The sequence below is a fragment of the Astatotilapia calliptera genome, chromosome 11, assembly GCF_900246225.1.
Source record: "Astatotilapia calliptera chromosome 11, fAstCal1.2, whole genome shotgun sequence".
NCBI classification, from domain to species: domain Eukaryota; kingdom Metazoa; phylum Chordata; class Actinopteri; order Cichliformes; family Cichlidae; genus Astatotilapia; species Astatotilapia calliptera.
The window spans coordinates 33,192,404-33,216,953 of NC_039312.1; the positions used below are offsets into that span (position 1 = coordinate 33,192,404).

At 42.0% G+C, this 24,550-nt stretch overlaps 1 protein-coding gene across 1 annotated transcript in view; it reads left to right on the plus strand.

Annotated features, from left to right (window-relative positions):
- mtmr11 (myotubularin related protein 11) overlaps positions 1 to 18,390 on the plus strand; it is a 37,269-nt gene extending 18,879 nt beyond the window's left edge. Inside the window, exons 3-17 of the mRNA XM_026183995.1 lie at positions 1,692 to 1,828; positions 1,989 to 2,058; positions 2,943 to 3,082; positions 3,211 to 3,295; positions 4,989 to 5,136; positions 5,450 to 5,537; positions 5,994 to 6,082; positions 7,406 to 7,533; positions 9,768 to 9,846; positions 10,174 to 10,244; positions 12,065 to 12,237; positions 12,459 to 12,629; positions 12,839 to 13,057; positions 13,665 to 13,991; positions 17,669 to 18,390. Coding sequence (XP_026039780.1) covers positions 1,692 to 1,828; positions 1,989 to 2,058; positions 2,943 to 3,082; positions 3,211 to 3,295; positions 4,989 to 5,136; positions 5,450 to 5,537; positions 5,994 to 6,082; positions 7,406 to 7,533; positions 9,768 to 9,846; positions 10,174 to 10,244; positions 12,065 to 12,237; positions 12,459 to 12,629; positions 12,839 to 13,057; positions 13,665 to 13,991; positions 17,669 to 18,121 — 2,378 coding nt within the window. The 3' untranslated portion in view covers positions 18,122 to 18,390. The remainder of the gene's footprint in view (positions 1 to 1,691; positions 1,829 to 1,988; positions 2,059 to 2,942; positions 3,083 to 3,210; positions 3,296 to 4,988; positions 5,137 to 5,449; positions 5,538 to 5,993; positions 6,083 to 7,405; positions 7,534 to 9,767; positions 9,847 to 10,173; positions 10,245 to 12,064; positions 12,238 to 12,458; positions 12,630 to 12,838; positions 13,058 to 13,664; positions 13,992 to 17,668) is intronic.
- The last annotated feature ends 6,160 nt before the right edge of the window (positions 18,391 to 24,550 follow it).

The window sequence follows — 24,550 nt, forward strand, 5'->3', positions numbered from 1 at the left end:
CAAAACATGCACCGCCCCATCTTTGTATTCGCTTTTTCTTTTGGGCTGAGAAAATCGCTGCACACACTTGTTTCAGCTCTATTGTTCATCATCTTGTTCTTGAAAGTTTCACAAAGCAAAGAAGAGAATGGATGGAAAACCATTTTGAAATGAATCTCATTGTTGTTGTGAAAGAATTCAAGTGTTTGTGAAATATTGTAGTGACTCAGAGCTCTGACTCTACTGTTATTTTCAGATAATCGAGTGAAAGTTCCAGACTTTCTGTGTGTGTGTGTGTGTGTGTGTGTGTGTGTGTGTGTGTGTGTGTGTGTGCATGGAAGCCAACAGTTAGTCTACACATACAGAGATTTAGGCTGCCACCAAAGATTCCCTCAAATTGTAGATCTGAGTTTTAAACATTTTTGACACACTGCTATTTCAGGATGCACCTATATTCATATCTGTTTAAATAAAAAATAAAAAAAAGCCCCTGTGGTGTCTTCTTTTGATCGTACTGTCAGGTGAAGGCAGTTTTGTAGGCTTTGCAGGTCTTTTCTTTTCTTTTCTAAAACTTGTGGTCATCACATTATCTTAGACATTTGCAGTCTAGCAAAAAATCTTGCTGCTTCTGTTTGGATGCACTACCCTTTGAAGCAGGTCGTGTTTCTTTCAGATTTTCATACAAAACCTAAATGCCCCAAAATCACATTAACAGCCTCTATAATTGCATTTCACAGCATCAGATAAATATAGCAGCTCATCGTACTGCACACAGTAACAAATGTTGGAGGCAACATGTTCAAAACAGCAACTTGACAGTAACTTACTGTACCGCGGCCATGTTGGAAAACAGTTTGAGCTGAGTACACAAAGACACACACAGGTATCTACGTTATCACACACAATTAAAATGTTAAATTGTGAGTGTGTGTAATTTGTCTTCTTTAAAGGGAATAAAGGTATCCACAGCACACACTTGCAGTTGTATATTGTGGTAATAATAGTACTGTTTACTTGGATTTGCTTGACCTGTCGATGATATTCAAACACCATCACTTCCTGTGCTCCCAAGCGCTTTCTCTTGCAGGTCATCTGCAAATAACCTTTGCAGATGACCTCTGGACAATTGTTTTGTGTTATTTGAGCAGAAATAGATTTTTAAAGAAAATTGCTTTGGTAATGCCGGGCCATACCTGTGGTTAAAATGATTGTTTATGTGCTTGGAAAAAAAAATCTGCCTCATTTTTTCCCACTTTTTTTTTTTTTTTTAACCAATAAATTGAACCAAAATCTCAGATGTACCAAAAGCGATACAACTTAAAACTCATATATGCAAATTCATATTTCATTTCTTTTCTTTTTTTGATTTGTCAGAATGTTCAATAAACACTTTGGTTTAAAAAAAAAAAGTGGCTATTTCATGGTTCAGGCTTTGCAGGGTTCAGTACAGCGTCGCTGCATTCGTTGCTCTTCTCTGTCCATCCAGTCAAGGACTTGCAACAATTCAAGGACGTAACTTGTGGTTTAAGGATGTTGTTACACCCACTCCCTGCAGCCCACTCTCTTTCATACTTCTTGTTTATCTTTTGTATACTTCCTGTTATGTGCAGGAGAGGACACAGTCATGGTTAGACATGTGCAATATTGAAACTTCTGCCTGATGTGTATCGTCGATGAATTCTTATAACACTTGTGCCACATGTCCTCTTTAGGCGAGTGTGTACTTCAGAGAGCTGTTATGGTGAGGAAGAAGTTGACTGCCAGGGAAGGAAGAGGCTGGCTGTCTGGGACCCTCTTCTGTACTCACTTCAGAGTGGCCTTTGTGCCCCAGGACAGTCCCAAACCTGACGTGAGTCCCTACGCTGCACTGAATAAACACTAAAACATACAGATGTTTGTGTTAACAGTGTGTTTCTATCTTCTGTTTTAAAAGAATGACCCTTGAAAATGTATAAAGTGCATCTGACATCATGGGAACTTTATTTCTTTGAATGATATTTATGACGCAGGACAATGCAGACCCAGTGCTACTAGGAGACCACGATGTGGCTTTGGCATCTATAGAGAAAGTTGTTGTTGGTGAGTAAAACTTCCTTTTTACTCATGGCTTCCAAAAGCATTTCCATTCATGCTATTGATTGATGTTTACTTGGTAAATTATTGCCTTTGTACGACTTCCAGTCACCGGATAGATAAATTGTCTATCATGTCACTTACTGTGAACACGATGACGCAAAGGTTACTAAAAATAAGTTCAAAGAACAGTCTGATAATGTGCAGATTGTTAACTGAGATATTTCTTTGTATCAGTATCGCTGTCAGGAAGTTCACAAAAAAATTGTCTTTGATTCAAAAGGGGACTGATGATGCTCATTTCCAGGTTCATGCTTTCATCCTGGTACACAAAGTCTTTGCGTGTATCGCAACTCACAATAATCCTTATTTATCATTCACTGAGCCTTGCTGCAGCCCCTCAGTTCATGCTCTGTCTCAAACAAGCAGCATTTGTTCCTCTCCCTTCAAACAGAGCCCCCTCTGTTTAAGTCAGCTGATTGGCTGCCCCTCACAAAGCCTAGCCTGGAATAGAAGGTGGGGAGGACTGTTGTGCTCACAGCCACACAGCTATGTACCTGACATAACTGTATAAGGGCTCACAGGGATTATATGTAGAGTATTGGACACGTTTTATATTTTTGATTTATCATCAGTGGATAATCCACTCTTATTTTGAAAGTTGAGTTGCCTGGCGATTCTGGTGCTCTCATACTGGTGCAGTCTGATGGACTACCATCACTACCACTGTTTTAATAAAGTGAGACATCTTTTCACATACCTTGCTTCTCAAATAATATTTAAAGTTTTATTTCAGTTTGCAGGCTGATTTAAAACTCTGTACTCCAGGACTCCGCTGGGCTCTGGAGTCGTCTATGAATCTAAAATGTAACTTTGCTCTTGTGTTTCAGTGGGCCCAAACAGGACCAAGCTGGTGACACCAAACTCCTCGCTGAAGTTCACTCCGGAGGAGCTGGTGCTTTACTGCAGGGACATGCGAGTCGTCTGCTTCCTTTTTGACCGCCTCACTCCTGAGTCACAAGTCCAAGAGGTGTCTCCTTAGCCTAAGCATGTATCCCTAGAGAAGCTGATCTATGCCACAGCCCAGTGATCAGACACTGTGGTGAAAGCTGACGACCTTTGTCATGTTGATGCACTCACTGTGGTTTCCCTCCTCAGATGACCTACAGCATCGCTAAGACCTACCAGCCTCCCAAACCAGGGTCTGTGTTATCTTTCCAGAACGCCGCCCTCGGCAGTGTAGGTGAGTAGATTAAAGTATACAGCTGGCCACTCCTTTCCTGGCACAGAGACGGTATCTTATCTCCACCATTGCAGCCTGTCTGTCATTCTGTTAACCGTTGGCTCTCCCAGGAGCCGTTTAATAACACTCGTGCTTTTGAGCTTACTTTGTTTTGTTCTCGTCCGTATGGATGCAGCCACAGAAATGCTTCTTGGGGCACTGCTGCCTCATGTGTGCCTGCTGGGATGGTAATGATATTAAAATGACTGCAAGTCAATGATCTAAAGTATTTATTACAATCTGTCTATCATTCTGTGCATATTTTAGCTCTAATGAATATTCATAGGAACAACAGCTCAGTTAAAGTGAGAATCACATGCTGTCGTGAATCAGAAACCCTGCAGGAATGTGTTAGGACACACTTGTACAGATTTAAAGCACAGCACATGACTAAGTGTGGTTCTCACCCATTCCAGCTCCCGAAACAGAATGTACTTAAGCTGTGATCACACTTTATCATTTCCCTCCTGTGACTTCAGCTCATTATCATTTTTTTTTTAATTTTTTGCTCCTGTCGATTTCCATCATCCGAATGTGATGTTGCAGATCCTAAAAGTGGGACGAAAATGAACCCAGAACCTTAATGGTTTCTGTTCAGACCATAATGACACATAACATTCACATCCTCTGTGGCTGGCGAGATTAAAAACACTCCCCTCTGTGATGCCACAGTAAAAATACTCTCTCTGAAAACATATGTGAGGCAATCTTTCATCGGATTCAGCAGAAGTTTATGTTAACAATGATTTAAAGTGTGGCTGTGGGAAAGATTAAACCTTGTTTTATGTTCTTTCCCCTTTTTTTTTTTCTTAATTAAGCTTCTCAGCTTCAAATGCAAACGAGCCACAATTCACATGTCGTTAATAAAGGCCTGCTCTAAACACCCGCCCTCCATATAGGGACATTTGAGCCTGTCTCTGCAGTATAGTATGCTTAGTGTGCTACATTCAAGCTACGCTAGGCTGGCCAGGCTGAGGATGAATGCCAGTTCTTGGATAAATAATGCAAGCCCCCCTCTGAAACAAGTCATTAGATGACCTACAGTTCACCTCCGCCCTATGGGTCAAGTGTGTCCAGTGTGTGGTCAGTTCTTTGTGTTTTGAATAATACAAGAAGAGCTTCACCTCTGCCAGCGTCCACGCTCTGTTTGACACCAACATGAAACGGTCGCTCTCTTTGCCCATGCGCCGTGTCTCCACCAAGCTTTATGATATTATTCAGCTTCGTACAGAGAAATGTGTCCCAGGCATCCCAAGTTTTTTCCCACGGCTGACCCAGAGAAATGGTTTCTCCTGTCCTCCAAAAAGAGTTTTGTTGGAAAAGGATGCAAAAGCTCAGAATAGATTTCTTAAGAAGCCGTGCCTGCTTGCTGAGCAGCCAGTGCTTTTTAAAATTCTGTTTCTGCCCGGTCTTTATATCACGATAAAAAAGGCAAAAACTTATACCAGAGAAGCTAAACAGTAAAATTATAATTAGCTTCACTGCTGGACTCCCATTAAGATTAGGTTTAAATCCTGCCTTTAAAATGAATAGTGTTGTGTTTGTATAAAATACGATTCAAAGCAGTCACAGTATTATCACACTGCACCTGATCTTGCACCTTTAAAGTGCCGCGAGCATCAAAACGAGTGTTTCAATCACTTCCCGCCTACAGAAATGAAGCAGTTTCTAAGCAACCGTCGCCGAGACGCCCACATGAACTGGTTTGAATCTGCCTCGGACTGGGAGCAGGAGCTGGAACGCTGTGGAGCCACTAGCTGGAGGGTCAGCTCAGTCAATGACCGCTTTGAAATGTCAACCAGGTAAATTCACAAGTGTAACCACACATAACACTAACCAGGTATGCAATGTAATAAAACACATAGAATGTCTGTCAGTGTTATATCAGATTTAACACCAATCCCCTCTTTAGTATGCAAAGCAGCACATTTCAGGAATGTTGCTCGTCCTCGATAAGAGAAAGATTCCACGGCACTAACGCCTTAAAAGATGGTGCTCTAAGTTTTTTACATTTTTTTTTATATGCAGTGACTCATACATCTTCCACTGCTGTTGTAAATTTGCTATTTATATCTCGTCAATAGAACTGAGCACTTTTTTTCTGCTTCCTGTCAGCCTGCCTCGCTTCATCGTGGTCCCACAGAAGGTTTTAGACACCGAGCTGAAGAAAAGCTTCGCCCACTTCAATGAAGGACGCATCCCTGTGAGTGTTCTGGAGTCATGTTTTGTTTTAAATTAACACTTTGCCATTTGTGATTCACCAATTTCTAGGAAGTGTTTGGAAGTATATGCTTCAGAAAATATTCAGCTGGATTTTTTGCAAACACATGCAGAGCTGGGCTGTGGGGATGCTGTTACAATATTCCACATTTGTGTCCAAGAACTCAAGAAAGCACCCAGAAGCACTATTTTCACAGATATCTTCCTGCCTTGAGAAACATTTAAAACTTTTCTTGCAACTCAAATGAAAAAAACAGAAGTTCCTCAGACTTGGTGCCTGTTTCCCAAGTGTCTTTAATATATTATGTCAGAATGATCTCTGAGCTGCAATCATGTGTCTGTATTTGCTGCTTATTATCATTCCAGCGAGACTAATTATAAGATGAATGCTGCAGTAAGAGCGTGTTATTAAAGAGGGTGAAACTGTTTTGTGTCACAGCGCTGGTGTTGGCGACATCCCAGAGGCAGTGATCTACTGCGAATGGCCAGCTTCCAGAATAACATCTACCATGAGAAAGATGACATCAGGTGTGTGTGTTCAATGCTTTGCAAATGGATTCTAGTGCATCAACATTTGACCACCCGCACTTGAGTCTGAGCTGTAGGGTGCAACTTTCACACAGCAAAGTACAGGTTACAGTAAAGTAATAACAGGTCGTCTGCTGGACTCCAGATCCTAAGCTTTAGTCCAGAATGAAGATGCAGACTAAGAAGACTTGGTTCACAGACTTATGAAAGTGTCTGCACATGGCTTGTTAGATACATTTACATTTGAAGATGCTCAGATTCATAATTTTAAAACCTTCTTCTGCTTTAACTCACCTGTGTGCATTTATTTCTATCACCCGAGAAAATCTATCGATGAACACAAAGAACGAATGAGAGAAACAGAACACTTGGAGGTGAATATTGCAAATCGTGAAAGAAGCACGAGGCTGCAGTTTAACGTGTGAGGTCAGAATATGTTGCAGAATCATTTTACACCAACTGTCATTTTTCAGTATTAACTGCGAAGCTTTTGGCAACTTTTCCCTCCAAGCTGAAACGACATTTGAACCAGTTCCTTCTTTCTGGGGAAATAATAGTCTGCTTTGCACCTTTGCTTCCCAAAGGGCCATTTCATAGATTTATATCCATATGTTATGTTGTGGGTTTGAATTCCACGGCACAGAAAATTACACGGTGTCATGTAGGATTCGGGGAATGAATTGGCATGCATCACTGGTCAGTTTCATTATTTTGCGTGTATTATTTCAGTTTTCTGCCTCCTTGATTATTCAGCTGATAGACATTTGTTTTTATGCATGAATGAAGCGCCATGGACACCTTATTAAATGCTCAACAGCTTTAGTACAACGTACCAGTGTGGACACCCCCATCACTGTGTCAGACAAATATCTGAGCTAACTGCTCTCCCGTAGTCCTAAGAGAACTTATGAGATTTTAAGATTTTAATAACTATTTTTAAAGCCCCTTGAGTCCTCAGTCTCTGACCTGTGAGCTCTGTATGTTCCAGTATGTAGAAGCCTTTTGTCCCAGCGGCCTGCTGCTGAAAGAGGGGATAGCTGAAACCATGAAGTAACTGCAAGATTTTTCACACTTTCTGAAAAAATATCTGCATATAGATTTGCATAAAAGAGTTTTAATTAGTATCGTTTTGCTATATTTTTGGTTACTTTATTGCTCAGAAATGATTCATTCAGGTTTTTTTTTTTGGGAAAAAGTGAATCTCATCAATGATGTAAAGCGATATCAGCTTGCTTACAAATGTTACACTGCCAGTGACAAATGTTTCACAAAGTACGGCAGGCTCGTTGCCATTCGTTAACAGCTGGATGTGCTCTTGTGTAGAAACCTGGAGATGATCCTGTTTGGTTGCCAGTCCTCTTTGTGTGTGGTGGTGGAGCTGGGCGAGGAGCTGCCCTCGCCTGCCGACATCCAGCTGGCACACAGCCGCCTGCGCGCCCTTTGTCTGGGAGGTAAGGACAGAAACGCACACGTCCACACCTGAATGTGTGTTTACACACAGCACAGAGAGGAGAAAGGAGGCATCACAACTGCCGTTATTGATAATCCGCTGCTCATATAAACCTCTGTCAGGACAGGTGTGTGGTCTGAAGGGTCAAAAAAGGGACAATATTTAGCACAGTGGAACAGTGGTTAGCACTGTTGCCTCACAGCAAGAAGGTCCTGAGTTCAATTCCTCCATCTGGCGTGCTTGTTCCCCCCTTGTTTGTGTGGGTTCTTTCTGGGTACTCTGGCTTCCTCCCACAGTCTAAAGACATGCAGTTAGTGAGGATAGGAATGTAAGTGAGAATGGTTGTTTGTGCATATGTGTTAGCCCTGCCACACACTGATGACCTGTCCAGGATGTACCCGCCAGCAACCCTGAAAAGGATAAGCAGAAGAGGATGGATTGTATAGAAGTCTGGGAGTCACTTCTTTTGTGACTTCAGTAACTAATTTTCTAAAGAGTTCTCAGTTGCTGCTTTAACCTCCTAAGACTTTTGGTCTAAATCAGCGGTCCCCAACCTTTTTTGTGCCACGGACCGGTTTATGCCCGACAATATTTTCATGGACCGGCCTTTAAGGTGTCGGGGATAAATACAACAAAATAAAACTAGTACCGGTACCGAAAAAAAGAAGATTTATTCATAACACACGTGAAAAGACCCAGGAAAACCGAGTTAATGATAAAAACTATAACAAAATAACGCTGAAAACCGATAAAAACCCTGAAAACCAGGCATTTCACACCTGAGCCTCAACTCTCACAGCCCGGTACCAAACGACTCACGGACCGTTACCGGTCCGAGGCCCGGGGGTTGGGGACCGCTGGTCCAAATAACCCAAAATGTGATGTCCACATATGTGGACGCCAGGTCCTAGGAGGTTAAAGACTTATTTGATACGTGATTATCATTTCATAAATTATGGCCCCATTTTGAAGCAGATTGGAGATGAAGCTTTATTCACCTTGAATTTAACAAGTCATGTCTCGGTGAGTTCTTGTTTGTCACTTCTGATTCAGAGCAGAAAATGCTTCATCTATCTTTTCTAAGCAGTCTATGGAATTTCCGTGTTAAGCTTCTGCATTTCTCCTACTTCCTGAACAGTCTTTTGATTTAAATCACACCCTGACGTGATCTGCTTTAGTTTAGTTAAAGTCATGTGTTTCCAGATCATTCTCTCCTGTTTTAAATAGTTGTTCGGGGCATTCCTGCTCAGATCACAACACTCTTTGTGAGACGGCTCTTACTGGTGCTTTTGTCATATGAGCACAGGCAGCACATTCCACTTAAGAGCAGAGAGGCCAGAGGCCACAGTGGTCTCAAACTACTGGAAATGCTGAGCCATCTTTCTAACTGTCTCTCTGTCTGACACACACACACACACACACACACACACACACACACACACACACAGGAACAGTGTGTAAAGGTCACAGTACTACACACGTTTGTCACCTCAGTGTTTTGTCTCGTTGTGTGCGAGTGTTTCACAGTCCAGAGGATTATTCTGTAGAAATGAAAACTCTGGTACATCTTCACCACAACTAGATTAGAAAATTAGTCTGAACTGAGGATCGTCTTAGCCGGCCGTTCATTTGCATTTATGTGCGTTTTACACTTTTAGGGAGAAAATTGTTATTCTGTCTAATACGTTGATCGTGGCTTTGGCAGTAATAACCACACAGCAGTATTAAAACACCCAGTAGGTGCCACATTTACTGATTTTCAACAAATGAGACATTCGATCGTGGCTCAAGAGTTGGGAGTTTGCCTTGTAATCGGAAGGTTGCTGGTTCAAGCCCCGGCTTGGACAGTCTCGGTCGTTGTGTCCTTGGGCAAGACACTTCACCCGTTGCCTACTGGTGGTGGTCAGAGGGCCCGGTGGCGCCAGTGTCCGGCAGCCTCGCCTCTGTCAGTGCGCCCCAGGGTGGCTGTGGCTACAATGTAGCTGCCATCATCAGTGTGTGAATGGGTGGATGACTGGATATGTAAAGCGCTTTGGGGTCCTTAGGGACTAGTAAAGCGCTATATAAATACAGGCCATTTACCATTCGTGAGACATTGATGAGAATACATAATATTTTAAAGGTATTTAAAGCTTCAGTCTCCAAACTGCAGAAATTGATTTCTTCTTTCATGCATTTGTATTTATGATGCTGCCTGAATATGATCTGGTGCTCTTTTTCTGTTTTGACTTGTAGATATCTCCACATCTATGTCGGTGCCTGATGACAAATGGTTATCTACCCTGGAAAGCACCCACTGGCTAGACTACACAAGGTAACGGCTCTGATTGGCCAGACTGGCAGTGCATATCATCCCTAACAGAAGACACAAGTCTAACAAAACGAAGCCTTTTTGACAGTTTGCTGGCTAAAGAATTCAAAAACTGCGTTCAGGGTCCTGTAAAAACGAACATTTTGCAGACAAATCGAAGCCATGAAAGTTTGCAAGCCTCATTTAACAGCATTTAAAAATTGAATTTTATGTTTATAACTTTATAGCTAACACTAATATACAATATGCAAATTGTGTTTGTTAGGTATTGTAACTGTATTTCTTATGTGCCGATTCTGGTGCATGTCACGAACCTGCCTCTGCCTCCAGGTCCTGTTTGAGGAAGGCTTCAGAGGTAGCCTGCTTGCTTCGTGGTGGTCACCTGACTGTGGCACTTCAAGGTGAGTCACGTGACTCCAGAGCCCGTCTCATATTATTCAGTTCATTCATTATTCACAGCACTTCCCTCTCATTAATGCCACATTAGGGCTTACCTTGGAGTAGACATATACCACGGACAATCACACTCCGCTGAGCCTACATGCACACTGTCAATAAGCCCCCATGCAACATGCTTTTAAGGACACAGTTACACCTGCTTGCAACTGTTGTTTCACATGAGGTCAGACAGCAGAAAAACAATTGGCCTTCTAAGTTAATTATAGCGTTTAATTAATGAGTTCAAGGAAAATATTCTGTGTCTGACGTCGTATTTTGGTGGACTTTTGAATCTCTTTTTTGGTTTAAACTTCTGTTGTTGGCACATGGATCCATTAAGGCTATTTATAGGTGTGATGCGGTGTTATTGACACTTTGTTCTATTCATGTGCCAGATGACTCTGCAAGGTTTTCCCTGCGTAAAGAAACGTTTGAGGTTTTGGTCACCCCACCAAGGATAATGCCGTTCCCCCTTCCACTGTTACACAATCATGGTTTGGCTTGCAGCTGAAGGACATTCTGTTAAATAAGCTGAAAGACTCATTGTCTTTAGTGTGCGTGGATCGATCAATCTTACAGGCATGTGCAATCGGGCCCTGCTGTGGTGGGAAAGAAGACCTCTGCACACCAAGCTCCTGGATGGATGCTGGGCTAATGTTGCTTTATGTGGCAGGAGGTGCAGAGGGGGTGCGTCTCTGTGTTGCGTCTAGGCTAGGCTGTGTTGCAAAGAGGAACGTGCTGACTTTTGTTTGTTTGGACCCGAGCTGTCAACTGATCACCGCTCAGCAGCGAGGCGTTTCAGGTGACGAGGAAACGCTACTAGGCAGGCCGGGTAAACCCAAGCATGCTGCGAGGGTGACCTCAGCGTGCCTGACTGGGACTCTGCTTCACAGAGACAGGCTCTGGCCAACAGATGACATGGTTTTCTTCCACAGAGGAATTTTCAGTGCCCAGCAAAGCAGTTGTAGGGTTATTATTTACTTAAATGTAACAGATGTTTTTGTTTATCAGATGCTTAGAAAAACATGAAATCTAAACTATTTCTGTCAAATAAGGTAACACAGACCAGTCTCGCATACTTTATCCAGACCAGTCATGTTTACTTGCACATTAACTGCCTAAAAGGCCCACTTTGAGTGGGATGGAAAATCACTGGATGATTGTGTTGTTGTTGTTCTGACTCCTGACGTTCTCATTGTTTAGTCTCCCACTGACGTTAAACTTTTGTTGGCCTGTGGCCACGCTGTGCATGAACGTGAAGTAAACAAATCAAACAAAGGGGCATGTCAGAAGATGATCATTTGTAATATTCCTTTTTTAAAGGGATGTCAAATGCTGTCATTTTTCTGTAAAGCAAATTTACCTTGCCTTTAGGTATAAATAAAGTTACCTTACCTTACCTTACCTTACCTTACCTTACCTTTAGATTTCATTTTGACTCATTTTACAGACATTTGGCGGATTTCTGACCATCTGGTCTGGCTTCCTGTTGCACGCTCAGTGTAACACTACATTGCTCAGACAATGGCCGTTTTCAGCTGAGGATGTTTACTGCTTGCTGCTGATCTTTCACTTTCTCTACCAGCTAGGCTGAAAGGACGACAGAGCCATGCTCAGTTTGGGTCTGCTAACGTTTTCCTGCACTCTGAGTTGAGCATTAAGAGCAGAATTGATGAATCACTTGCTGGATTGTTTGGTTTTTGCTGTTGCTCAGTGACTGAGTGAGCTACTCGAATAGAAGGCGCGGCATTCAGCATGTGCTCTTCCTGTTCTGACGTCACAGAGGTGGAGGACCGGGACATGAGTTGCGTGGTCTCCAGCCTGGTGCAGGTGATGTGTGACCCCCACTGTCGGACAATGTATGGTTTCCAGGGTCTGGTGCAGAAGGAGTGGGTGATGGGCGCGCACCGCTTCTACAGCCGCATTAACTACCACCGTGACAACGACAAGGAGGAGGTGAGCGGCCATTTTTGAACCCATTTATTTTTCCTCCTAACAAACACAGCCACAAGTTTCCAAAGCTCTTGGTTTCTAACCCTAGTCCCACCCTCACCCTTATTTTGCTTCTGTTTCCTCCTCCTTCACCTTCTGTCTCTCACTTCCATCATTCATTCATCTCTTCCTGTTTGTGCTCTAACTTTATTTACTATGCTCTCTCACTTGATCTTTCCTTCAAGGCTCCAGTCTTCCTGCTCTTCCTGGACTGCGTTTGGCAGCTGTGGTCCCAGTATCCCTCTCGCTTCCAGCTGACAGAAGACTTCCTGTTGGCACTGCATGACAGCGTCCACCTGCCACTCTTCTCCACCTTCCTGTCAAACTGCCAGCGAGAGAGATGCAAACGCTCCCAGGTACTGAACGCCCCCCTATATAATGATTAGTTCAAATAGTGGTGAAGTAATTGATTAACATGCAGTTGCTCCTCATTAGTTAGAACAGCAAATGCTGACTCTGATTCTCCAGATGATTGTAATGATGATGATGATGAGTAGGAAGATGTAGACTGCAGAAAACAGACATTTTCATAATAAATGACACCTCCTACCTCCGCTATACTCAGAATCTCGGGCAGTGCTACACGCCCGTCAACGGCTGGAGAGATGTGCTGCATCCAGATTCTTCCACAGATCCGTCTGACCCTCCACTGCCCCCGGTGTGGGACTGGTCCCTGCAGTACAGCAAGCCGAGACAAAGCCGTTTCACGCAGCCCGTGCCCCCGACTCCTCCGCTCCAACCGCTGCTCAACGGCAACCTCAACACCAACCCCGACAAACACAGGGTGAGGCTGGCTCGTCTACTGCATGGTGCAACACGTCCCCCTAGTGGCCGTGTTTAGAGTCTAGTCTGTGTTAAAGTATATCAGCAGAAATGGGTGTGGGATATTTTTGCTTTTGGTTGGACAGCGACACTTAAGACTTCAGATTGGATTCTACCTAAGCAGCAATTTGTAAACACACAAGTTTAACTTCAGGGCAGAAGAGAAGAAGAGCAGACCACCAGTGTGAGGGTGCAAGAAGAGCTGTTGCAGAGGTTTTCGCATGCATATTTTTAGTAGACTGATATCTTAAGAACTTGGATGTTTGCGTCATACCACTGCTCCTGCTTATGGTACTCGTTAAAGATGCAGCCACTTCAAACTCACTTGTCTTGATTGTCCATAATGGCCTTTAAACTATCTTCTCAGTTTACAGATGTATTATTTTACTTTTATCTAGATAAATGCAAATCAGTGGAATTAACCAGGAAAAGTAGAACCTGCAGGCTCCCAGAGAAAATGTCTTGCGACTGGAAGTTAAACCGCCAAATGTTTTCAGTTCCAATGTACAATTACTGTTGTAGGTGTGTTACAGTTTGCCTGATTCTGACCTCTGACATCTGCCCACCAGCTGACCGACGCCGTCCCGGGCTCAGTGTTTCTGCTCTCGCGGGGCACCTTCTCCTGTCCAACTAACCTGCTTCCGTGGCGCAACAGCAGCAGCAGCAGTTCAGGTGTTTACAAAAAGAGCCACCGGAGGGCGCTGTCCTCTGAGAATGTGCCTGGCCTGGAGAGACTGCTGAAAGCTTGGGCTCTAGTTGAGTTTCCCCAGGCCCTCACATCTACGTCTGGACCTCAAGGACCACTTGACCCCTATGAGCCCTTACTGCCCCTTCTTATGGGCCCCTGCATGGGCCTGTGGAGGGAGTGCTACCTGCGCGGGGCGCTCCATGCGCAGGTATGTCAACAGTCTGATGCAGGCATATAGAAATTATTCATTAAGAATGAGCGGGTATTGTTAGTGAAGCTTCATATGCAGTTTCTCTGTGCATTCGAATGAAGACCACAAAGAGTCCTGAATGTGATGATGTCTTCTGCTTAACACTTAAAGTTTCCAGCTATATTAAACAGAATATTATTAATAATGTAAATATAAACTAAAAGGTCAGTTTAGGAAAGAAAATGTATAAAACACTCAGTTTGAGCTGCACTATTCTAGTTCAAATATGGAGGACTGAAACTGCCAAATTTTAAATTCATCTCAGAGTGACTCAATTACATGTTAATATCTTACAAAATATAAATATAAAATGATTATTGGAATTAATAAATAAATCATTAATTCTGTTTCTATATGTTTATGCATTGACTTATCCATTTTCTTTATTTACAGTCTATTTATTTTTTAAATAATATATTGTTTCTGTTATTTTTACCTTTTAGTCATTTTTACTTTAATAAATTATTTTATTATTTTTTACATTGTTTGCATCTTGCTTGTATATTTATTTATTTATTTATTTATTTATGCTTCATGCAGTTGATGAGCGTTCATTCAAATGATCTCATGAGGTAAACTTTGCACTTGTTTGTTCATTGATGCCAAACTCAAAACAACTGGAACACATCTGAAGGTGATCAGCTGAATAAATGCAGCCAGTCAGGTGTGGCTGTTGTTTTTCTTTTCAAGCGCTGGTGACATTTAAAAAGTTGTAATCTACGTATACACAAAAATAACTGATTTATAAAATGAAATAACTAAATGAAATAAATTACCAGCTCAGTCAACCAGTAGGTGAAAAGCTTACTCCATGACAGCCTCGCTCATTTGCATAATGAAGCAGAAATTTTGGAAAAAAACAGAAAGAATAGGAGTAAATTTGTCAAACAAAAATAAATAATGTAAACCAAATACAAATATAAATACACACATAAATATTAAATGAAAGTTAATAATGGTAAAAGGAAATTAAAAAAATAAAATAAAATAAAATGATCTTACCATCTTTTTTATAACTCCTAATTTTATTATTTAAATATTTATATAATTATATGATTTATTTTCTATTACTGTACTATTATTATTATTGAAATCTTGGCATATTTTAGGGCATATATGCATAACTTTTTGATGCCAGTAGTTTCAGTCCTCTGTATAATTATTATACTGTATCAAAGTTAAGTGTGTAAACCCGGACGTGGGTACCCGTGAACCTTCCTGAAGCCCCCGTCGCGAGCGCTGCACTCCTGTGTCCCGTGTTACATCCTCTCACTTCCATTCCGCTCCTTCAGTAGATGACGTCCTCTTTGATGCGAAGATTAGTCAGAGCAGTTATGAGCAACTCCAAATATGGACATGGTTCAGCCTTTGTGATGTCTGTACATCAGCGCGTCTATCAGCGTCCCCATGGTGATGTTAAGAATAGTTGAGCACCGTGTGGGTGGGTGGGTGCCTGCAGCTATTTTAAAAGCACTGTGGAGAAATTCTGTCAGGCTGCTGAAAAACCATTTCAGGTTTCAGAGACAGTTTTGTTTCACACACTGCTGAATGTTCCCTTCAGGAACACGAGTTCCTCTTCTTTCTTTTGTTAGAAGCATGGATTCATTCAGGCATTACTCAGTGTTTGTGGTCTGCATAGTTCACGTATTAAACAAACACCTGTTAGTCTCTGTGTTTTTTAATAATAATAATAATGATAATGCATTTTATTTAAAAAAATAGCGCCTTTCAAAGCACCCAAGGACTGTTTTTATCTGAAGAACACACACTTCAGGATAATTAAAAAAACACTTACTACAAAATTCAGACTGACTAGAAAACCACTCTAACTGGGTCAGTATCTATAGGTAGGGGGAAGCATTCGTTCCTAGGCTTTAGGGCTCATGAGGTCTTACCTTGAAGCGTTCCCTCACCATAGACTGCATATTCAATGCAAAGTACTGCTGATATACTTTACGTGTTTTTGTGACAAAAACATACAAAACCAACAACGCATCCGTCACTCGAAACTTTGCGGCATCTTTAGAGGCCTTTGCGCTGGACACACCTTTGTCCTGAGGCCTGGACCCTGACCTCGCTGGACAGGAAGAACAGGCAACACTCCGCTCCTCCCAGTTTAGCAGCATAGTTATTGTACAACAGCAGGTAGCAGCTCTGTGGCAGGTTTTTCCTACAGTAGGATGCAGATGTTGAACAAGTTTATTCTGGATTTTATTTGGAACCAGCTGCTAATGCTGGTATGTTTTCACTCCTACTAGTAGTGTGTTCATACATACCGTCCCAATTTCTTGTTTTTGCATATTTGTCACATTTATATGTTTCAGTTCATCGAACAAAGATACGCAAAGTCACACAAAGATAAACGGAGTAAATACAAAATGCACTTTTTAAATGATGATTGTAAAAAATGAGGTTTTTCAAACCTACTGGGCCTGTGTGGAAAAAAGTAGTTGCCCCCTAAACTTAACTGGTTGAACAAACCTTAACAGCAACAACTACAATCAAGTGTTTCTAAAAACTGACAGCGAGTCTTTTCGCTGTGGATCAACGGTGGCTCAGTCTTCTTTGCAGAATTGTTTCAGCCACATTGGAGGGTTTTTCAGCACGAACATCCTGTTTACGAACTATCTCAGTCACATTTATGTCCTGACTTTAACAAGGCCACTTCAAAACCTTCATTTTATTTATTTTTTTCCATTCAGATTAGACTTGCTGGTGTGTTTTGGATCATTGTCCTGCTGCACAACCCGAGTACTTTTGTGCTTCAGAGCATGAACTGATACCTGGACAATGTCCTTCATCAACATGTTTTTTAGCCTTTTTTTGAGGTTTTTTGGACAGCGGTGGTTTTCTCCTTGAACCCTCCCCTGGAGGCCATTTTCACCCAGTCTCTCTCTTATTGTTGAATCATAACCTCTGACTTTAACTGAGGCAAGTGAGGCCTACAGTTTTTTAGATTTCATTCTGGGTTCTTCTGTGTCCTCGTGGATGAGTTTGAATGCGCTCTTGGTGTACTTATGGTAGGCTGGTTACTCATGGGAAGGTTCACCACTGTTCCAAGTTTTCTATTTGTGTATGACAACGGGATTCAATGGAGTCCCAAAGCCTTAGAAATGGCTTTTTGACCCTTTCCAGACTGACAGATATCAGGGACTTTTTTTCTGCACTGATGTTGTTTCTTTAGGTTGTAAAACTGAACTCAGCTTTCCAAAGAAATGTGATTAATCGGTTATGTCATGATTTTAAATGGGGTTTTGATCTGAAACTGTATGACAAATATGCAAAAAATAAGATGTTAGAAAGGGGACGACTACTTTTTCACAGCACTATGATGTGGTCACAATGTTCTGATGTCTTACAACTGCAGCTTGAAATACTGATACATAAATATTTTCTCCACTCATCTTTTCAGTAAGAGTTTCCTCTGGACAAGTTAGTGTCATTAATGGAAAGCAACAATGAAGGTCACTTTTAAAAAGCAGTTTTTAATACCTTATCATTGCTTTCATGCTTTTTAGTTTGTAGTTTTGGTCCCAGAAAAATGCAGGATGAGAAACCTTCAGATTGAGATGAGGTTGGATTAAAGTTGCTGAGCAGTCCCGTAAGTAAAACTTTCTTCTGCTTTCTATTCTCAGGCGTTCTCTCACCCCCTCTCTGCCAACCACCTCCACCCTGTGGAGAGGCTAGCGCAGGAGGTGCAGCAGCTCAAAGACAAGCTAGAACAAGTCTCCACCAGCACGGATCCTACCCCGCCCGCCGTGACAGCCGAGCCCCGGAGAGCCGACACCAACCTGAACCAGAACACCAACAACGGCACCTTCCTCTTCCCGGCGTCGAGGCCTCAGAGCGCAGGCGCTCTCAGAGCAGCACCCCTCCCTACCTCGGCCAACCAACACACCTCCAGGGGCGCTCCCGCCGCCTCTGCTCCACAATCCAGGCCTGCTCACAAAGACACGGGTGGCAGCAGCAAGCACACATTCCTGTTTGGGCACTCGTCTGTGATTGATGCACATCCTGACCAGCGATACTACTCGGCGTCCAGTAACGCCAAGCTGCCTAAGAGTAACGGACCCTCGCTAGCTTCCTGAGATCTGACCGTTTTCCACCCCGTGACCGGGTACTCTAACCAAATGACACAGACATGTCCCTCAGTGGTGCCACGAACTGAGAGGAGCAGACGTGTAATAACGTGTCCATAAGGCGATTAGAAACAGAGACATTGTGACGGACCACATTGAACTGAAGCTGTATGAAATGATCAGTGCAAGAGCTCTTTCCTCTGCTACTTATCACGTGTACTGTATCAAATAATGTGACAAGTCTTTTGTATATTTGAATAAATATTCCTTTAATTAAATTGCAAAGAAAAAAAGTCATGCCTGAAGGTGCTGAATGCTGGAAGTACACCTCACAGTATGCAGAAACCGTCGCCGAGACTATTTCTTTGTAAACTTCCTGATGTCACCCTTTAAGAAAGAGACAGAAAGCTTGTCGTTTCTATTTTTACCTTCTTATCCACGGGGGGGTTGCACTGACAGGGCGGAGTGGAGATAAATGTGTTAAGCGATGGGTCCTACAGGCACTTTTCAGGACGTGATCTAGAATGGACACACTTGAGCGTTTCAATGGATTTAACCTCTGACCTGTGTGCCCTTAAGGCTCCATGCCTCCAGAAGACTTTTTTTTTTTTTTTTAAGTTGGTAACTCTTAATGATTTTTTCTTTGTTGCTGTTTGTCAACGTCAAATAGAAGATTAAATTATTGTTTGGAAAATAATAATTTCCAAAAACCGTCATTTTCTAACTCCAGGCGCTGCGACCAGTTGAATTTAGGGCATGAGCGCTATTTTGGTACCGCTGTGCTCTCATATCTCTCCGCTCACATGCACGCTGCTCGGGAGCAGCGAGAGGCCTATATTCAGTTTATGGTGTTATGTCAGCCTGGAGTTTTCTGGATGTTTCTGCAGTTCCTGCATGATGAAGATCATTTCAGGGCTTTAGTATGATATGTGTTTGTATTGATCGCTAATGGACATGTGGATACGTGTGATTATTTTCAACCAAAGTTGGTATTATTTGAAAATGTTTCCATCATTTTTATGGTGGTGAAAAAAACCAAACATAATTGTGCTCTTTTGGACTTCTGTACCTTGAGAAGGTAGCAGTGTTTGAAGTAAAGGGAGGCTCCGTTCCTCCTGTGTTTACCTTCTATTTGATCTCCTCACGTCCTGCCTGCTGCCGTATTAGTATGCAGTCAGCATTTAGGTCAAGGATTTGTCTGAAAAGCACAGAGGGAAGTATTTGGTCCTGCACCTTTAAATCCAAACAGTTTGCATGATGTGGGTGTCGAGTAGATGCACTGGCGTCATTCCCACGGATGAATGAATTTGCACCATTGCTAAAAGGGATGTTTAAAGTATCCATTATCATTATTCTTTCTTTTTAAACGCAGGATAACAGTTGTCAGATGTCCGTCTGATACCGGCCTTCTCTCATGTCAAAAGGTACCTCACTTGATAGCACTATGAATTATTCAATTGCTGTAAATATTCATTATGTCAATATTAAGGCATTGACTTCAGCTACAGTTTCAGAGCTTTCCAGGTGTGATGCCAATGGATTTGCTGGTCTTCTGCGGAAAAAGGGGAAAAAAAGTCATCGTTGTCCCGTTGCATGGAAGATCTAATTTGATCTTCAGCTCACACCTGCTGCTGTGTCTTTGTATCATTTCATGTTTTTGGTACTTACATTTGCCAGATGTACATATTTTTCTTTTTTTGTACTCGCATGTTTTGATCCCTGATAAATAAAAAGAGAAGTGTTACCAGCTCTGATTGTAATGACACGGCGTGCTCGTACACTGTTCACACAACCTTTTTATTTTTTAACAAAATAAATATTTACAATATGATCTGGAACACCTAAAAGTAGCACGGCACTGTACAGTGAAGTCGAGATTTCAAACCCAGCTGCATCAAACATACAGTCAGTGTGAAACGGCTTGAGAATCATGTGCAAAATGATCAGTACTTTCACAGGAAATGTTCAGAGTAACAGCGTCTTCTGACAGGAAATGTTAAATATACAAAATATCTACTCCGGTTCGCTTGTGTTCATCTCGGGTTTGGGTTATTTCTGTTTTTCAGAGCTCAGTAGAAAACCTGATAGGATAGGAAACCTCTCCATGATGTCGTGAAGTCTATGGAGATGCATTTGGGCACTTAAATCTATGCATGTTAATGTCATGCATTCTCAGACGTTTCACCTGATTAGCACAAACAACAGAGCAAGATGAAATAAAGTAGGATGACCACGACTCCAAAGTCAACAGGTGGCTTTCATGGCAGTGAATTTAAAAGTCAATCAGGTCACAGCTTAAGAAGTCCAGAGAGTCGGCATCACCCCCGTGAAGCGGCTTCACGTTTACCCCCACTGGCTGCCGTGCTCCTTCGCTGTGTATTGCTCCTGCAGGATGCTGTAGGGTCCATTGAAGTACCCGGAGGAAGATGGACCCAGGCCTCCCAGCTGCCGGATGGACTTGCACATGGGGCAGGGGTAGTCCGACAGACCCTCGATGTCCTCGAAGGCCAGGTTGACGATCTGATCGCAGCAGGGATCGCAGTAAAGATGCCCGCAGGAGAGGCGCTTGAGGCGGGCCTCGTAGGAGATGCAACACTGGCAGTGCGGCAGGTCGGGGCCCAGCGACAGGGAGCTGGTCAGGGAGCTGCTCTCCAGGCTGCCGGCTTGGCTGGAGCTCAACTTAGTGGGAGACCTGAGAGGGAGAGGGAACAGGACGTGAAGACAGCCTGAAAACTACACATTGCATCAAGCTGTTCAAAATAAAATATGATTGTTTAAATCGCAGGTGTAGATTTCAGAGGGATGAGATTTAGACCCCACGTTTGTCCCCTCAGAATAAAAAACACAAAGGCTGCAAAGACCTTACTTAGAAATTCCCCAAATATGGAGGTTTCCTAACTGGTGCTTGATTTGGTGCTTTTCTTTGCACAACAATTCCCCCATGTACTGGTAAAAAAATAAAGTTACAAAATTTGTTTTAAATTAAGAAAAGTAAGCTTTGATTCTCCTGGGGGAGGACATCCCATCTATTATATTTGATACTATTATACTCAACAACAAAGTGGCTTAAATTCTGTACTTTTTCAAGCCAAAGAACTAATATTTGCTGGTTCCAGCTTCTCAAATGGAGCCTGTCTAATTATGTGTTTTTCTTGAGATAAATAAAGAGATTTCCATCATAAATGCAAAAAATGTTCCCGTTTTATGATTCCCATTTCTAATATTAGCTTTGTTTGCAGGGTAGAATGAAACATTTGAAGAAGTGACTCAGGATTGCGCTGGTTTCTGAGTCATGTTAATTCATTTTATAGAAATAATAAATCATTAAATACAATGCAACCCTAATACAATAAATGCATGTAAATTCACAAAGCAATGTGTCATTTTCATGGTTCTTCAATGGCTCTTTACTAGTAAAAATCTCCAACTCAGAATTTTTTTTCCAAATTTGCAATGAATCCATCTCTTATACAGAACAAACCAAATAAAACAAGCATATATATTAGACTACACATACCAGAAATACTGAAAAACTACGACAAAAAAACATTTTAATGAAATATATATAATGTAAAGCCAGGTTGTTTTCCTTTGATTCCAAGCGTCCCAGCTGTGGCCTCACACACAACATCATCTCGTTGACCATCTTAATAGAAGGATTCATGTTAAAATAACAAACACGACAACCAATCAAGTTTTTATGAAAGATAAGAGCTGTAGATATAAGTAAATGGTGCTTTGATGACAAACCTAATTTCTTTGGGACTTGGCAAAACAAAAACAGGACAAATAAGTAGATATTTTGGCTGCTGGTTTATTTAAACCAAGACAGTCTGGGGGTGACAACTATTACTAGTCAAAGCCATGAAAACAGGACACGGCAGGTGTGATGGGATCAGGTTTTTCTGGTGCACGCTGAACACAGATGGTGTTGCTGTGCACACATTTGTTCCTTGGAAAAAACCAATAACTGGTAAAACAAGACTTGGTCACAGTTAGGGTGGAGTTAAGAGGATTGTGCAAGAACTTCAGTGTGTGCTGATACGTCTGAGCCTCATTCCCAGCCTGAGTGGACAGCTACCTGTTAACCTCAGGTTCTCAGATTAGGACTTCTTCTCACTGCAGAGTGTGGAAATGCAAGCAGAAAAACAGGGTTTCATTTGAAATGTCGCTGGCAGGATTTCCGAGTTGTGTAACATGAACTGGCTTTCAGGAGGCAAAGCTGGAGCGATTCTGGAAACCTGTTGTCATAACAACTGTGAAGGACGGTATATAAAAACCCCACTCTGATGTGATTTATCATCACAGCCTGATTTTAAAACGCCCTCTACGAGAAAACATTGTGCACCAGTGACCCTGTGTGGGGAGTAGTACACGATTAAGGATTAGACAGAGTGCTGAAATTCAGATTGAATAAGCGGACAGATTCGACTCAAACATCGGGCTGTGTTGCAAAAGCACGTCATAAAACCCCGAAACACGAACAGCGAGTGCGGCATTCTGTGGATTTGAGGCTGTGTCCTGTAAACCTGATGAAATTCAGGCTGATCAATCACCGCTCACCTTGACGACGCTGAATCTTTGAAGCAGTCGAAGCTGAAGGCTGCAAGGATCCTCCAGAGCAGATCCATGCCGGTTCCTCTCATGGTAAAATCCAAATTTCATCGACCTGCTTTCTGCCCAGCTTCATGTTTTTCCTTAAAAGCGGAGTCTCTTTAAATTGAGATAGAAACAGTCTTGCGCCACCCCCTTCTCCCTCCACGCGATTTTACACAGACGAATGAAAACGAGGCGCGTTCGTCCTCATCACCATTATCATCATCATGGCCATCCGCGGGCGTCTGAAAGGACGTAAACAACGCGCAGCTTTCATTCCAAGCTGCTGTGCGCGCTGCTTTCTGCTCTCGCTTTTCCTCCTCCTCCGCAGAAAGAGGTGCTTCATTTGCATCAATCAGAGGCACACACACGCGCGCCTGACCCGATCTCACCAATGAGCTCAAAGTGGAGCAGGACACTGAAATGGCCTCAAAATACCTCGGGCTATAAAACAAACGGGTAATCTGGCACTTGCTGCTAAATCTGAACAAAACACATTCTCAGATCAAATCTGCAAACAGCCCCACGTGCCTGCAAGTGCTGCGTTTATTATGTTTATTATGCATTATAAAAATGTTTATAAATTTTTGTCCGTATTGAGCTTGTTGTGCAGTACATTAAAAGTGTGCACATTCACAGGAACAGTGTATTTGAAAGCTTCAAATAATTTTTATCTGTTAACTCAGATATTTTATCCATTTATCTTAAACAAAAGATCACATCTGTAGTTTTTTAATTAAAAATAGGTTTTTCTTTGAATTTAGCATTTTATTTAGTGGTGCAATGACACTGCCGGTTTAGTTCATGTAGGTATTCATTGTTTGGGTTCTTTTAGACATTTTCAGCAGGTTTTTGCATTTTTTCAGATTTCTTAACAATGAATACCATCTCCCTTTTCCAGAAATACTCCAGCAGTTCTTTCACTTAAACAAAACTACATTTTAACTGTAATGTTTTGCAGGATTTGGCCACCAGATGGCGACAAATATTTATTCTTAACCTATATGAGTCATACTTTAGTTACTGGTTGTTTCATATTTCATATTTGAGGCAGGCTTGGGGGGAGAACCTCTCCAGGATGCGACAAAGACAGAACATGAAGCGGAGGTCTATAAAAACCTATATAATTCCTTTTCAATATTACAACACATGCATTAAAATAAAATCACGACTGAACTGTGGTTTCACTTGAAACGTTTGCTGGTTGCAGATTCTGAAATAAAAAGGAATTATTTAAGAAAACAGGTGCCTGAATTTATTTTGTCTTTACACAAATAAAAACATCTCCCTCAGAAACTGATGCAGAGTTGCAAGTTGGTGCAGGCTCAGAAAATTAAGAGTCTGGTGATTAACATTTCCTTCTCAGAGCCACCAAATAATTTTGCTCATAGTTTTAAATGTATCAGTTTTCAGGCAACAATATAAAATAATCCAATAACAATTGTCCTGCTTACTTTTAACTAGAGCACCACACTTGTTCTCTAGTTCTACTGAAAGAAAGAAAACCCTTAAATTCTTTGTGACAGTTTGAGTCATTCTGTGGTTAATGAAGGGTTTCAAAAATAGACACAAGGTCCAATATATTCACACAGATGAGGGCTGCAGTCTTACCCAGGCCGCTCATCATAAGTCCCAGTGCAAGCTTGCATAAAGTCTGTGTTTCCTCCTGGAGTGATTCATACAGCTTTTAGTGTAATGAATTGCAGATAAGTGCTGCCAGAAGCACAACATTAAACTGGCCCTGACTGAGTTACTGTGTGCAGGAAATTTGATCCTGTTCAGTAATTAAATCGCACATGAACTGGCATTTTGTTACAGCAGGCAAAGAAGATGGAACTGAAC